Source organism: Vigna radiata, chromosome 2 (assembly GCF_000741045.1).
Source record: "Vigna radiata var. radiata cultivar VC1973A chromosome 2, Vradiata_ver6, whole genome shotgun sequence".
NCBI classification, from domain to species: domain Eukaryota; kingdom Viridiplantae; phylum Streptophyta; class Magnoliopsida; order Fabales; family Fabaceae; genus Vigna; species Vigna radiata.
In genome coordinates, this window is record NC_028352.1 from 9,952,910 (window position 1) to 9,968,266 (window position 15,357).

A 15,357-nucleotide genomic window follows, 5' to 3' on the forward strand; every position below is an offset into this window, starting at 1 on the left:
AAGAGACTGTTTCCAATTTTTTTTGAAATAATGTAAAATTCTTTTCTTTAATTTGCAGCAAAATGATTTCTCTAAGAAGTGTTTTCTCATGTAGTAAAATTTACTTTTTAGTAAATACTAACTAATAGACACAACCATTGTTTTTAACTAAGAAACACACTTTTTCGCATAAAAAGGCTTAAATGCTTACTTTGTTCTCATGTTAGGAGGTAACTTTCAGTCCTATATTTTCAAATTTGTATCAATTCAGTCCTATCTGTTAAGGTAGTAGAAACGAAGTTAAATGTTAAATAATGTGGCATATAACTTATCTTACATGGTAAAAGGTAATTTTATAGCAAAGACAGGTATGAAAATATCATTTCACTACAATAAATTAAATACATACGTGCTTGCCCTAAGACATTGATCTCGAAGGACCTTAGGTGAAGGAGCTGAGGTGAAGGAGGTGAGCTGAGGTGGGGCGCCCTTCGCTGTTTCGTTCGTGTGAAGTGGGTGCCTTAACTTGAGGAACTATTGTTGTTGCCTTCTGAGGTGAAGGAGGTGAGCTGAGGTGGGTGCCCTTTGATGTTTCCTTCATGTGAAGTGGGTGGCCTAACTTGAGGAACTATTGTTGTTGTCTTCTGAGGTGAAACAAGTGAGCTGAGGTGGGTTGCCCTTCGTTGTTTCCTTCGTGTGAGGTGGGTGCCCTAACTTGAGAAACTATTTTTGTTGTCTTCTTAGGTGAAAGGGATGAGCTAAGGTGGGGTGCCCTTCGCTGTTTCCTTCGTGTGGGTGGGTGCCCTAACTTGAGGAATTATTGTTGTTGTATTCTTTTTTGTGGTTCGTTTTTGGGGATTGAAATTGTTTTGTTGGTGTGTCACGACGAGGTAATGTCAATGAATTATTATTCATCTTGCTCATGGGGGAGCTCTTGTGGTGCTTCATCAAGAGGAATGATTGACAACCAAATATGCTATTATGGAGAACTTGCCGTATTGAGAGTCGCAAAAATTGCTAAGAACGAGAGCAAACCATTTTGGAGTTATCCTAATTACAAGGTTTGTTTCCTACGTTGTGTTTTTATTCTGGGATACATTTATTTAGTTTTCATGAGATGTTTTTGGTTAGATGTTTTGTACAATGGAGTCAAAATGAAGAAGTGCGATGATGTAATTTCTTCAAATGGTGCAGTGAAGATAATGTAGACAAAAGGGATACTACAATTGGATGGCAAAGGAGAAAGATTATTAATTTAGAAAAATCACTTTTGGTTTGTCAGAAAAGGGAGAAGGTCTTAATCTAGATGTTATGTTTGCTGGGGTTGATTAATATCATCTTTGTATGTCTTATGTTTTAATTTTGTTGAAGTGATGTATGTTGTCTGCAAAACCAACAACAAGTGCACCGGTCGCAACGTAGCAAGTGATAAATATCGTTCTCTCCCAAGGGACTTGTGCAACACATGACAATTCTTCCTTTTATAACTCAATTAGACATCAAAGTGCACAAAAACAACACAAGAAACTCTTTTTGGTATTTTAATAAACAATTGGTGTGCAAGGAATTTAACATAGTGTATTTACAATTTGTCAAGACTAGAATTCATCCATTTCATTCTCATGCATTCACAAACTTCTCAATTCCATCCAATAAGTATTCAATTTCAATTCTAGGTTCAATCATATTTTTCAATACATCATGAACCAAAATTCATGCCATGGATGATCAAGCCACAACAAGCATTAAGCATAGAAATCAAATACTAACATGAATTGGAAAAGCATATAAATACATAAGAATTCCATGTTTTACAACTAATCTCAACAAATAGGAAAAGCCCTCCATGGTGGAGAACTTAGGGTTCTACAAAATTGAAGAGATAGGGAAGAAATTGGAAACAAAGAGAAGATGCAAAGCCTTTCCCAAGGTTCTTGGCAGTTGCTCCATGCTCCATTTGCGCCTCCCTTTCGCATCTCCATTTGCGCCTCCCCTTCGCATCTCCATCTCCAATTTGTGACCCATCTTCTAACTCAACCCAAAAGGGGCAAAATCACCATTGATGAAGCTTGAAGACCCAAGGAGGAGTGAGAGAGCTTCCCAACACCCCAAATAGCCTCCAAGGGCCTTTCCCAATCTCTCTGGGTGAAGAATGAAGTGTAGGAGGAGAAGAATGCCCCAAAAATCGCAAGACCCATGTTTAAATAACCCATTTTGACACATCAGCGGAAAGTCGTGCCCAGCGCCCCTTTTGGGGCGCCCAGGCATAAATCTGCAGAAAAAGGGCGCTTAGCGCCCCCCAAGGGTGCCCGGGCGCTATAATTAAGCACCAACAGCGAACCACAGGGCGTTGGGCGCCCTTTTGGGGCACCCGGGCGTGGAAATTGGGCTACAACACACAGAAGGGCGCCCAGCGCCCCCTAGGGGCGCCCGAGCATGACAATTTTGACAGCATTCTAAAATTCAGGCTCTTGTGTGCTTCCAAAGGCGTCCAACATAGGTATTTGCTTCAAATTGATCTTTTATTGTCCCAAAACATGTTCCCTTGAGTTATTGCTTGTTTTCCTCCACTAGAATTGCTTCCTATTCATTTATTTCACACATTCAAACATAGAGATTATAGGTGAAAACAAACATATACTAAATAAAACACAAGAAAACTAGAAAACACACTAAACGTGAGGATAAAACAAGGTAAAAGCTATGAAGGAGTTGATTTGTTCACAAAATATACACACACAAACACGTTAAATCAACCGTTATCAATGTATCAGTCACATTTTGTGATGAAGAAGTTAGTTAAATTGTAATGTTTCTTTGTTACCTAATGAATGAGATTCTGGTTGTAATGAGATTGTGCTTGTAATGACATTCTACTTAATGAAGAAGTTGGTTATATTACAATGTTTGTTACTTCAAGTGTAATTTTCAGAGAATTGTTTGAAATCAAGTTTGAAATTAGAGAAGCCAAATTAATATGACTATCACAATAAATTAAATATAATCAAGTTTGAAATACTTCACATATCATCCAAAATATAAATGTTGTTAAGTGCAAAATACATGACAGAAAGCAACACTATTTAAAGTCAAAGTACATATCCAAAATACAACAAACATGTACTTAATGTTTGAAAGTAGAACAATCTAAAATCGTGCTGTAATTTGATCAGTCTAGGGTTCTTGAGTAATCTGACTTGCTTGAGTGGGGTATGGTGTAGCTTCTTCGTGTTGTTGTTGACTTGTTTGAGTGGGGTGGGGTGTAGCTTCTTCGTGTTGTTGTTGACTTGCTTGAGTGGGGTGTGGTGTAGCTTGCTGGTGTTGTTGTTGACTTTCTTGTGGGCAATTAGTTCTTCTATGCCCAAGTTGTCTACATATGGAACATCTCTTAAGGATTCCTTTTTGTCCAAGTTGTGTATCATCCTTCTTTTGCTCCCAACTCTCCAGTCTTTTTTTCTTTTTTGGTCTACTTGGCAACACCCATTTTGGTGGAGACAAAATATCACGATTTGAAGTCCTTTGCCATAGATGAGGTCCATTGAGAGGGAAAATTATTAGAATGTATGTTTCTTCATACATGGAGGTTCTAAACCAATGCGAGATGAGCTCTTCTGGATTGATGTTCAAAAACTTCATGGTTGTGACTGAATGACAGCAAGGAATTCCTGTTACAGTCTACTTTCTGCAGCTGCAGTCTCTTTTCTCTACATCAACCACATACTTTTCAGCTATGTTGGATGTATGGCGGATCTCAAATATTTGTATCCTTAACCAACTGCAAAATCATAAACAATGAATATTAAATGGAAACAATTGAAAGTAAAGTTTAATCAAATCAGTAGTTGTCATACTTAGGTATCCAATATTTTGTCTTCTCTAACTCCTTTTGTAGTCTCTTTTGAATTTTGGGGCAAATGGGACCTTTAAATATACTTATCTTCTCTCCATTGGATGCCCACCTCTTCATCAGGTATATGTGAATCTCTTCCAACATTGTTATGATTGGTTTCCCCCTTGCATCTAAGATGACACTGTTAAAAGCTTTCGAAATGTTATTCACAAGCAGGTCTTCTTGTAAATCTGGATCTAGACCAAAATCTGCAAAAATATCAAGTTAAACATTTGGAAAAGAAACAAACCGGTAGGATAAGAGAGGCCGAACGGTGGGGAAGAGAGGAAAGTTAGACCGAACGGTAGTAAAGGCTGAGGAAAACTAGACTGAATGGTTGTACTTGTTAAAGGCCGAACGATGTTATTTCAGTTAGGGAGGCTTACTTGTTAAAGGCTGAGGAAAGTTATACCGAACGATAGTAAAGGCTGAGGAAAGCCAGATCGAACGGTTATACTTGTTAAAGGCCGAGCGATGTTATTTTAGTTAGGGAGGCTTACTTGTTAAAGGCTGAGGAAAGATTTGAATACTTGCCTTGGTGGAATAACTATCAAGTGTATGAATGTATCTTCATTAACGTCCTTCATTTGTCGCATCACTGACTCCCATGCTTTAGGGTGTGTTGATGATGTTGCCTTCCATAGTAATTGTCTCAAAGTTATGCTACCAAATTTTTTCTTAAAATTTGAATATATGTGTTTGACACAAAAACGTTGGTCCACACCAGGCAAAAGCTGTTGTAAAGTTGGCAGAAGTCCCTATGACAGTAAAGAAAGAAACTATGAGTCTTAAATTTGCATGATCATCAAAGTAATGAATAAAAGGTACACATATACTTACTTTCTGTTGATCTGGCACAAATGTACACTTTGAACAAAATCCCCACCTCCAAGATCATCAATTAACCATTCTAAAAACCAAGTCCATGTTTCCTTATTCTCTACTTCAACAACATCATATGCCAACGGACACATCTGGTCATTGTCATCTTTTCTAATAGCGGTTTAAAGTTCACCTCCATATTTCCCTTTTAAGAAACAACAATCCAAATGTATAATAGGCCTGCATGATACAAAGTTGTCCTTACATGCTTTGAAACACACATACATTCTCTTGAATATGGCCTTATCCTCAGTTGGTTCTACATTAAGTTTAATTGTTGAGTCAGGGTTTGATTTCAGTAACTCGTGTGCATAATCAAACAGTCTTTCATATTGTTGTTCGAAACAACCATCAATGTTGGCGGATGCCATTGCTTTTGCCCTACTTATTCACACCAATGTTATATTTTTTACAAAATTTATTGTGCAGGTTTTTCATATTAATATTCAGATTTCCTTTCATGCTCTTCTCTATCCTCCCACTAAACATTTAGAGGTAACTAAACCAATTTTGAATTCTCTACTGCATGTATGACTGTCTAATATTTTCCTTAACTGGCATGTACATTGGCTACTCCTATATCTACAATATGTGTACCATGGACATTTCCCTTGTGAGCCACAACATTTGAATCATATTCTTCTCTTGTCATTCTTAGAAATATTCAACTTCCTACCATTGTGTACTCTATAAGTTCTAATTACATCAGTGAAATCTTTTTTTTTTCAGGGAAGTATGTCGCCAGTTGCCATTTATATTCTTTCATACTTATGGGCTCTAAGAAGATCCCAAAATCTCCATTTCGGGCTGTTTCATGATTCGGGTCATCACTTAAATAAATATTGCCACAACTATCAGATTCCCACTCACTATCAGATAATCCCTTGGCCTGTACATGCTTCTTTTCAGTAGTACATCCACTTCCTATACCCACTTCAAGAAACAAACTACCTTTGCAGTGGTCTTCTTGGGGTTGTTCATCTCCATGCACACTAACATTCACTAAATCATATTCACTGACAAATGCCTCTTCATCAGATCCTATCCAACTACTAACATCAAACTCATCCTGACCATCCCTACACTACCACCATCATCATCCTGACCATCCTTTATACCACCACCAACATCATCTTGACCATCATTTGCAGCATGTTTAGAAACTGCACCAACTTCACCATCCTCCTCACCAACCTCATCTACAACATGTTCACAAACTGCAACAACTTCACCAACCTCCTCAGCAACTTGTTCTTCAACATGTTCACAAACTTCAGGAACTTCACCTTCACCATCCTTAAAAACTTGTTCTTCAACCTTTTCACCAGCCTCAACTTCATCATGTTCACCCATTTTAGGAACTTCACCTTCACCATCATCAATAACTTGTTCTTCACCCTCTTCACCGACCTCAACTTCACCAAGTTGTTTTTTACCCTCTTCACCAACTTCAACTTCACCAAGTTGTTTTTTACCCTCTTCACCAACTTCAACTTCACCATGTTCACAAACTTGGGGTTCACCATCATATTGCAACGTATGAATATAATCAGGTTCGGACACCATGTGAACCACAAACAAATGAGCTTGACCATTCAATTGTGCAATGTTCACCACATGACATGCACCTTTGTCATCACTTAGCAATTCTAACCTAGCTTCTAATACAAAACCACCCAAGGAATACCACAACTCCTTAACATTTCTATAACCCATCTCTTTCAGTATGACAAATATTTCAAAATAACTCCATCTGTTTGGGTCAATGATCAATGAACTGGTATCACCTCCATGATATCTAAATGACCCATCATTCAGAAATTTATCCCATGGTGAAACACCACCTCAATATCATAGTTGAACATTTTCTTTAATATTGAACTATAAAATGCCTATATAAAAGTAAGTGTCAGACTACATGCAGTTGGTTAATGACCTTCACATGCATATACTATCATTATTTAATGACCTTCACATGCATCTACATTCTAAATATGCCACATTACCAACCCAAATTACACGTGTAGTTATAGTAACTTAATCCCGAGAAAATAGTGTTTCACATACAACTATTACACGTGTAGTTATGCTTAAACCAATATGCATGACAGAATAAACAACATAGAATATAAGCACAAAATAAACAATTTCATCTTCAAATGTCGGACCACAAACATAGAAACAATGCACACAACAAAACGAAACACATAATAAAGAAGGGGACCATAACAAATGCAACAGAACACACTAGGAGAACCACAACAGAACACACTAAGGGGACAAGAAGACAACATACTTCCATAGGGGACCCCCGCTACATCAAGTAACTCATAAAAAACGCATCTTTCACCTTTTTGCTTCGAAGAAAGACGACGCTGACGAACCCTATACGCTCCCCCACCGCAATCGTTATCAAACCCTACTCCTTCACCAAGCCTTTTGGGTCATGAATCTCCTTTTGGGTCACAAATCTCCTTCGAAGAAACTAACCAATTGACCTCTGGTCACACAACGAACAAACCAAGCAATTCAACCCTCGACAAAAAAAATCCCCAATTTTAATATGACCTAATTTTTCCCCAATTTTATTTCCCCCATTTAAAATCCCTAATATTTTAGTTTCTCAATTATACGTACACCAAACTCCGGCTGCCACATCAACTCATTTTAGGCCAACTAAACAACACGTGACCATTTCTTGTACACCTCACATGTACAATAACTTCAACATTATCTATTTTAACACCATTAAATTAATAGGACTGAATTGATACAAATTTGAAAACATAGGGACCAAATGTCTACATTTTGAAACCGAGTACTAAACTGAAAATTACCTCCTAATATGGAAACGAAGTAAGCATTCAAGCCTAAAAAAAAATTCTGTTAAAACGATTCAATAACATGTCAATACGTGGTCGTTGTCAAAATGTTGTTGAAATATGATTATTAATATATCACGATCCTTTTAACTAATATTTTAGCACATAATTTTTTCGAAAAATTACAAAAATTTTCTTTTTTAAGATTATTTTAGCCTTGTTAAGTATGTCAAATAAATATAAATATATGTTATATTATACCCTTACTCTTTAACTACCATTACTCTTTAACTATTGTAAGTGATTTTTTTCGGTCAACATGTCAAGTCTAACTCCAAATAACATAAAACGAAAAGAAGACAACTTTTATATACAATATAGACTATCATAACTACACTACAATGACAACAAAATTGTTAATCTTTTAATGTTGTTTAGTTTTAATATTAGTTCAGTAAGGCATGAAATTCAGTAAGGCATGAAATGACAGTGATCAGTAATTTGGTGGAAAAAAATGTTGAGAAGCACAAAAATGAATATCTTGGTGGAATAGTTGCTCCCTCCGAATAAGTGGTTGAGCCTAGTCTTGTTTGTCTTGGAGCTTTCTTTCTGGTAGTAAGCAATGAATGCAAAAGAAACAAACTTGTTTAGGCCCATTTTTCAATTCCACACAAGCATTTGCCATTATGACTCAATCCATCCAAATATGAAATTCATGAGAAGTTTCCTAATTGACCATTTCAAGTTACCCCACTTAGAGGATGAATGGATCATGAGAAAGTGACAAGCAATAGTTGAGAAATAACATGTTCAAGATATTTTGGCCAAGGATAATTTTCTACCTGCCATGTTCTATAGTGACTGTCAATTCATTACGTGAAAAGGTTTCAAGTTTACTCGAAGTAGATGCTCTACTTGAAGGGCATCTTCTGATAACAAAGGCTGGTTCCTTAGGACTTGGAAGAGTGTTAGATTCACTACCAAGCATGAAAACCACATTTGACATTGTAGGACGTTCATTTGGGTCTTCTTGTAAGCACAAAAGCCCCACATTCACACATTTCAAGCATTCATCTGCATTGCATGTTTGACTTAATGTTTCATCCATGAATTCCAATTCCCTTCCTTCTTTCCACAAAAGCCATGCCTGAAAGTGAATCAAAGGGTGAAATATATCAGTAGCTAACATCTATGTAGTGTAATATGTGTTTGGTGCATATACCAGAAGCACTCATTCAAAGTACTTACATATCCCAGAAGACTCAATTTATGTTCTGCTTGATAAAATCCTGTGTTCCTTTTTCCACTGATAATCTCAAGTACCACCACACCAAAGCTAAAGACGTCAGACTTGACTGAAAAGTGTCCATCAAGAGCATACTCTGGAGACATATATCCACTGCATTACAAAATTTGTGAAATGTAGACCAAATAAGAATGTGGGTGGGAATCATTTGGTAGAGTGTAAGAAAAATATGTTTCTGATTCTTGTATTTATGAAATATGGTGTATTTTTGTTCTGGTCTGTGCTTTCATTTAACCTAACCAAGAATCATATCTATCCAATACAAGGACCAGAAATATATTCCTGTTTTTAAAATGTGAGTAAAAGATATCACACTTCAGTAATAATACTGCTATAATGCTTAAAGGCATTGAATCATGCAGTGACCTGAAACTTACTGAGTTTAGCTACTTACTATGTTCCAACCACTCTATCTGTGTTAGCTACTGTCTCTTTTCCTCCAAATATTCTGGCTAAGCCAAAGTCTGAGATTTTTGGATTCTTCTCTTCATCTAGTAGAATGTTACTTGTTTTCAAGTCCCTATGAATAATCCTCAACCTAGAATCTTCATGCAAGTAAAGGAGCCCTCGAGCAATCCCCAGAATAATCTTGAAGCGCACATCCCAGTCTAATTGAACACAAAGCTTCTGGTCTTGTAGTCCATTAGAGGCATGACATATGATATTAGTCTTCTTCAAGATATAATTTTGAGGCTACAAGAAAAATGATTTAGCTGACAGTTCTTCAAATGCAAAAAAGAGTCTTACCAAAAATGAAAGCATCCAAGCTTCTATTTGGCATATATTCGTATACCAGCATCTTTTCATCTCCTTCCACGCAGTACCCCAGAAGTCTCACCAGGTTTCTATGTTGAAGCTTTGCAATCAACACAACTTCGTTTTTAAATTCTTCTAAACCTTGTCCAGAACAACTTGAGAGTCTCTTCACCGCTATTTCTTGTCCTCCGGGAAATTTTCCCTGACAGTATACAAAAAGTGTTAACAATTCCTACTATCATCATGATATTGGAAAAGAAAATCGTAAGTGTCAATAAGTTCTTGATTACCTTGTAGACAGGACCAAACCCTCCTTGTCCAAGCTTGTTGGCATTTGCAAAATTGTTAGTGGCCCCAAGTATGCTTTCTAAAGGGAAAAATGGAATATCTATGGCCTGCGCATCCTCTTCTTTGAACCTACCAGATTCAATCAATTCTCTGACATATTTGTCACTGTCATACAAGTTAATCCCTGAGTTTTTCTGAACATATCCCCTGCTATCTGAAGTCAAACAGATGAACTGGGTCTGAGTTGCAGGCTACTGCTGATGAAGTATCACCTTTAATATTGGGATTTTTCTTTTTCATGAGTAAGCGCAAAAAAAATAAGTTACCTTGTGGTTTTCTCTGTCTCCTCTTCCTCAAGTAAACACATGTAACAGTAGTTGACAGAAGAATTAAACCAATCACAGATGTAAAAGTAATTACAATGATCTTTGGTAAGGATAGTTGCCTTTCTGATTGATAGATATTATTGTCTTCTGCAAGGTATAAAAAAAATGACATTTATGCATAAAGAAAGCCGACACAACATTTCATGAAAGTGTTAATCAATAATGTATTTATAGTTGATAAAGTTGCTAGTAATTCTGGGTTGAAACAAAGTATAGGCAGTATTAGGAAGCAAAAAAAAGGTATCAGTTGTTCTGTATAATATATATGCATGATATGTAGAGGGATAAATATTACACACTACAAAACAAGCACATCTATCAACACGAAGAGGGAACGAAGATATGTAGATTACCTAGAGTGCAGTTTAATTTCAATCCATCCCAAATAAAGTTTGTGTTGCAAAGACATCCCTTCTTGCCATCTCTGGTAGTGTTGCAAGTTGAATTTGGCCAATCCTTGCAGTCCAACAACGAAGAGCACGTAGGCTCAGTTGGGGGCTCCCAACTGAATTCTATTTCTACTCCTTGTTTCATGGGAGCATTAGAACTAAAAATGCTTGGATCAGCAGCATGACAATAGCCAGTAAGGTGAAATGGAAATGACTGATTGAGAGACAGAGACTTATCCCTTGAAATCTGATCACAGTTAAGTACATCTTTTCTGTGAATCAAGAATTTTCGTGTGTCCGGGTTTATGCTAATCACTGGATAGGTTCCCCCTGGAATTTTAAAATCAAGCTCACCAGAGGAGTTGTTGCATTGAAAACTGAAGTACATGGGGTCACCACAACTTGGTCCTGTGCTTAGGGGATATGGAATGAAATTTGTACCACAAGTTCCACAGCTGTTCCCAGTGGATTCTGCAGAAGAACAATCTCTGCCACTTCATAAAAATAATTTGTAACACAATATCTATCTTCAACTGCAGGCTCCATGATTCACATATTTGATTAGTGTATTCAAATATTTAGTTGCCTAATCCCAAATTGTTTAATAATATATCTTTGATTTACTTACTAAGCACTACTTGTGTTCTACATGTAACAAACTGAACATAATTACAAAGTCCATTGCACAGATTTTACCTTCTGCTAGTGCTTCAAAATCAGGTTTATTACCAATGCATTTGAGTGCTATTGGTTATTTAAAAAACAATTGGATATTAAGTGTGATTGGAACAGAATTTGTAAGGTTAGATACACGTAAGAGAAAATGTAAAATTTATGGTTATGTAGGTGGTGATTTTATTTTATAAATATGCATATATAAAATCCAGTGACGACAATGCATGGATTTAAGAGGGTCATGAAAACGAATACCTATATCAGAAAATGCCACGCGAACATGCAGGTCACACCCATCCTCGTACTCTTCTTCAAGATTGTTCAAGTCCTCATACCAAATCCAGCAAACAGCATCCTTTTGGGTGCTTTCATACGAATATGCATAGCACTGGCAATTGTTTAGGCACTCTGATTTGCATTCCTCTTCATTCTTGGCATTAAATTGAGCATCCGGGTTCCCTACTTTCATCATTTTCAAACTCAAAAATGTAGCTTTCGTAGCATCCCCACTGCAGACATTTGTTTTTCTGCTGCATCCACCTGAAAAGTCTCCAGCATTCCAACTCTCAATAGAATTAGGCTTGTACCCAGGCAAACACTTGCACATGGAGTCAAACTTGCTATTACAGGTTCCAAAGTTTCCACAGGCATTGAACACACTGCATCTATCTCTTGGCTCCACCCAAACCAACAACCACACTTTCTCTGAATCCATTTTCATGTACTTAAGTTGACCCCAGTGTGTCATGACCAACCTTGTGTCACGATAAAGTGCTGAAGTGAGAAAGGGAACAGTGTCGTTTGGGGATACTCTTAGGGTAAAATTTGAAAGCAAGTAAGATATTGCTGGAGACATCTCATCACTTCCTGCAAACCTACTTGAAACACTGCTTTTCCAATACTTGATGGACCTCTTCCATATGACGAACTGGTTCTCCCCTTGACAATGCACAAAAGTGAAGTTCCCCGGTGCAGGGTCTTCATAACTTCTCCATGATGTTAGTGCTAAATTGCCGTCCATTTTCATTCCAGGAAGGAATGTATCTGTTGGATTAGCAAAACTCTGCCACAGAATCTTCACTTGATGATCCCCTTGCCCTCCAACTTCATCACTGACAATAAGGTTCCCACTGTCCATTATCTTCAATGTTCTGTGTTGTGAAGCTGATCCTTCAAGGTTTGTGCCCCAGCAGGCTTTCCCCCTTCTGTCCAAAACCTTTAGATTCCCATCTTCACTAATGCCAAAAGCACCCCAAGAATCTAGAAGTGGCTTGTCTCGGTTAGCAACCCACACAACTGTTAAAGGCGTTAACTTGTAGTACCATATTCCCACATATCTTCTGCCACTAGAGCTGCCATTAGGAGTGAAAAATCCCAGCTCAAACTTTCCTCCTTTTGAAATTAGAGTATCCCCTCCACCATCTTGCAAGAATTCGTTAATGGTTATAGCATCTGTGGCTGAGCAATGCTTAAAACTAGAAATGAAAAGCAATGAGCAGAAGAGGAAGATAGACATCATGAAACTGGAGGACCAGTTAAGGATAACTATCCTTCTGGTCTTTCTCTTGGTGTTCACCATTTGACAGAACTCATATGGTTTGATATTTTCTATTCTTAAAATAGACTGAACCTTATGCCAGTCACCCAATTTTTCCACGGCTTTCTCCCTCCAGTTGAATTCAAACACCACCGAAGGTAAAGTTTGTCGATAGCACTTTCTGCTTTTGTTGTCTATTGGTGGAGCAATTGACTCATATTTCGGTAGGACTTAATTTAATTATGCCTTATGCATGTGACACTATAGCCCCTACAGCAAAGGTGTAATGATACTATGAATCTCAGTATAAATATATGTTTAGGATTTCTGCAGTCAAGGTTCAAGAGCTTTGCATGCAACTAACATGCTTTTGAATTTTGCTGTTAGGATCGTTTTACGCCAAAAGCCCAGGCGCTGAAGCATCTTCAAAAGTATTTGTCTGCTATAAATTATAATGCAACACTAGAATAATGATTTGCAATATGATTGATATATTATTTATTATTTTCAAACTTGAATAATTAATCGAAGAAAGGCAGAAGAAGGGTAAGTATGGCCAAATTCATCAATTTTTGTCAATGTTATCTTTTTTCATCTGGGTCCCTTAGCTTACTTTTTTTTCAACATCCACTAGCAAGTGACATTTATTTTATGATATATTGATAGCCTGTCCTTTTTACCAGAGTCAATATAGGTCTCTTGTTTTTTGTTACTGTGATGAAAAACTTGAGTTATCTGCAGCTAGCGTTGAAAACTGTACCCTTGGTTTGGAGTTACATATTATGTGAAGCAACATCCAGAGAAGAGAGAAATATCCATTTTAGTTAGTGAGCATTAAAAAATAATGATTCAAAGTTCATGGTCGTGAAATGGATATAAGATAACGAGATTCACATCGAGCCATCCCATAAAAGTGTACTATCATGCTTGCTTTCTAGCATTTTATTTTTGGTAGGGTAGGATGAAATTATCATTCAGCTGTTATTGATTCGGTGTTTTATGAAACTTCTTATCCAAATCCTCCCTCGACCCTTCTTTCTTCAGAGGCATCAGCTTCTAGATGATGTTTTGAAAGGTGGCCACGCCAAGACAAAGAACATTTGCTGTCCATTGTCCAACACCGCTATCAACTTTTTTTGTTGACCGACAAAAGTTGACTTCATCTTCAGTTGCTCTCAGCCTCTCAGCACTGAAATCAGTAGTGATCATGGGAAGAAACCCTCTCAACAACTTTCTATCAGTATAGACCTCTTGGGTCGAGATTCATAGATTAGTTTGCTGTCATTTTGTTCTTCCAGTAGGGGAAGCAGCTTGTCCTCAAGGTGTTTCGAATTCTCTTAACCAGTGTCCTCAAGGACCAAAACCATGTGGTAGGAAGGTTGGTGGAAAATCATTCCTTGGAAGACAGTAAAACAAGAGGTGTAACCAACGGATGATTGTGGATAGGCAACAAGGTTGAAGAAGGGGGAATAAGACCCTTAAGCGGCTTTGTTGAAAAAACAAGGTTTAAACCCCTTTTTGGTCCCTAAGTTATGAGATGTTCAGTTTAGTCCCCGCTTTTAAAAATGTAAATTTTTGGTTCCTAAGTTATAAAAGATGTATCAAATGAGTCATTTTTTAATGTTCATGGTCAAAGTACAAAGAGCAATCTAAAGTGCTGTTATTATTAAAAAACAAATCAGAACAATCTAAAGATGTAGCAGTTGTTAAGAAACAACCAAAAATAGTATTTCAAGTCAAAAAAGGACTCATTTGATACATTTTTTTATAACTTAGAGACCAAAGATTTACATTTTAAAAAACGGGGACTAAACTGAACATCCGCTTATAATTTAGGGACCAAAAAAAGGTTTAAACCAAAAAACAACAAACATAAAGGTTGTAGAACCAGGAAATTAAAAGAAGGGAGAGACAGAGTATCTATTACTACCGTGGGTTGTATTTCTATAAAGGATTTTTCTCCTATTTATAAGAGAGATATAAGCCTATTTTCCCCCCAAAACTTAATAAACAAGTATTGTAAAACTTAATAAATAAGTTTTCTTAACAACTAAATTTTCTTAATAATAACCCAGTTTTTAAAATGATCCAAGTGTCAATTTAACCCATAGCTCCAGGGCTAGCCCTAATCCACTATTGAAAAAGTCCTATTTTAAGAAATCCCTTAAATAGGGGGTCAGAAAAAAAACCCAACCCCCAAAACCCCCTCTCAAGTGGATTAGGGTCAGGGTTAAAGTGGGTTTAACCTCACTCTAAAATTTTAATTAAATTTTAGTCTCACTCCAAAACTTCAAATTAAATTTTAGAAATAATATAATTTATATATACATAATTTTTTGTAATTTTACTCTCTCTCTAAATTATACAATTTTTATTTTAATTATTTTACATATATATATATATATATATATATATATATATTTTTTTTTTACTTCTCCTGAATTTAAA

At 36.7% G+C, this 15,357-nt stretch overlaps 1 protein-coding gene across 2 annotated transcripts; it reads right to left on the reverse strand.

Annotated features, from left to right (window-relative positions):
- Positions 1 to 8,199: 8,199 nt before the first annotated feature.
- On the reverse strand, positions 8,200 to 13,285 carry LOC106756617 (G-type lectin S-receptor-like serine/threonine-protein kinase At4g03230). 2 transcript variants are annotated; one of them, XM_014639113.2, is made up of 8 exons: positions 11,628 to 13,282; positions 10,662 to 11,168; positions 10,249 to 10,395; positions 9,925 to 10,136; positions 9,626 to 9,836; positions 9,273 to 9,510; positions 8,821 to 8,971; positions 8,200 to 8,719 (listed from the first exon to the last, which is right to left on the reverse strand). In XM_014639113.2, exons 1-8 carry the CDS (start codon positions 12,949 to 12,951, stop codon positions 8,411 to 8,413), a joined length of 3,099 nt encoding a protein of 1,032 aa, XP_014494599.1. In that variant the 5' UTR covers positions 12,952 to 13,282; the 3' UTR covers positions 8,200 to 8,410. The 2 variants fall into 2 exon arrangements, with proteins under 2 accessions (XP_014494599.1, XP_014494600.1); XM_014639114.2 differs by lacking the exon at positions 8,200 to 8,719 and having other exon boundaries at positions 8,869 to 8,954; positions 11,628 to 13,285.
- Between the last annotated feature and the right edge of the window lie 2,072 nt (positions 13,286 to 15,357).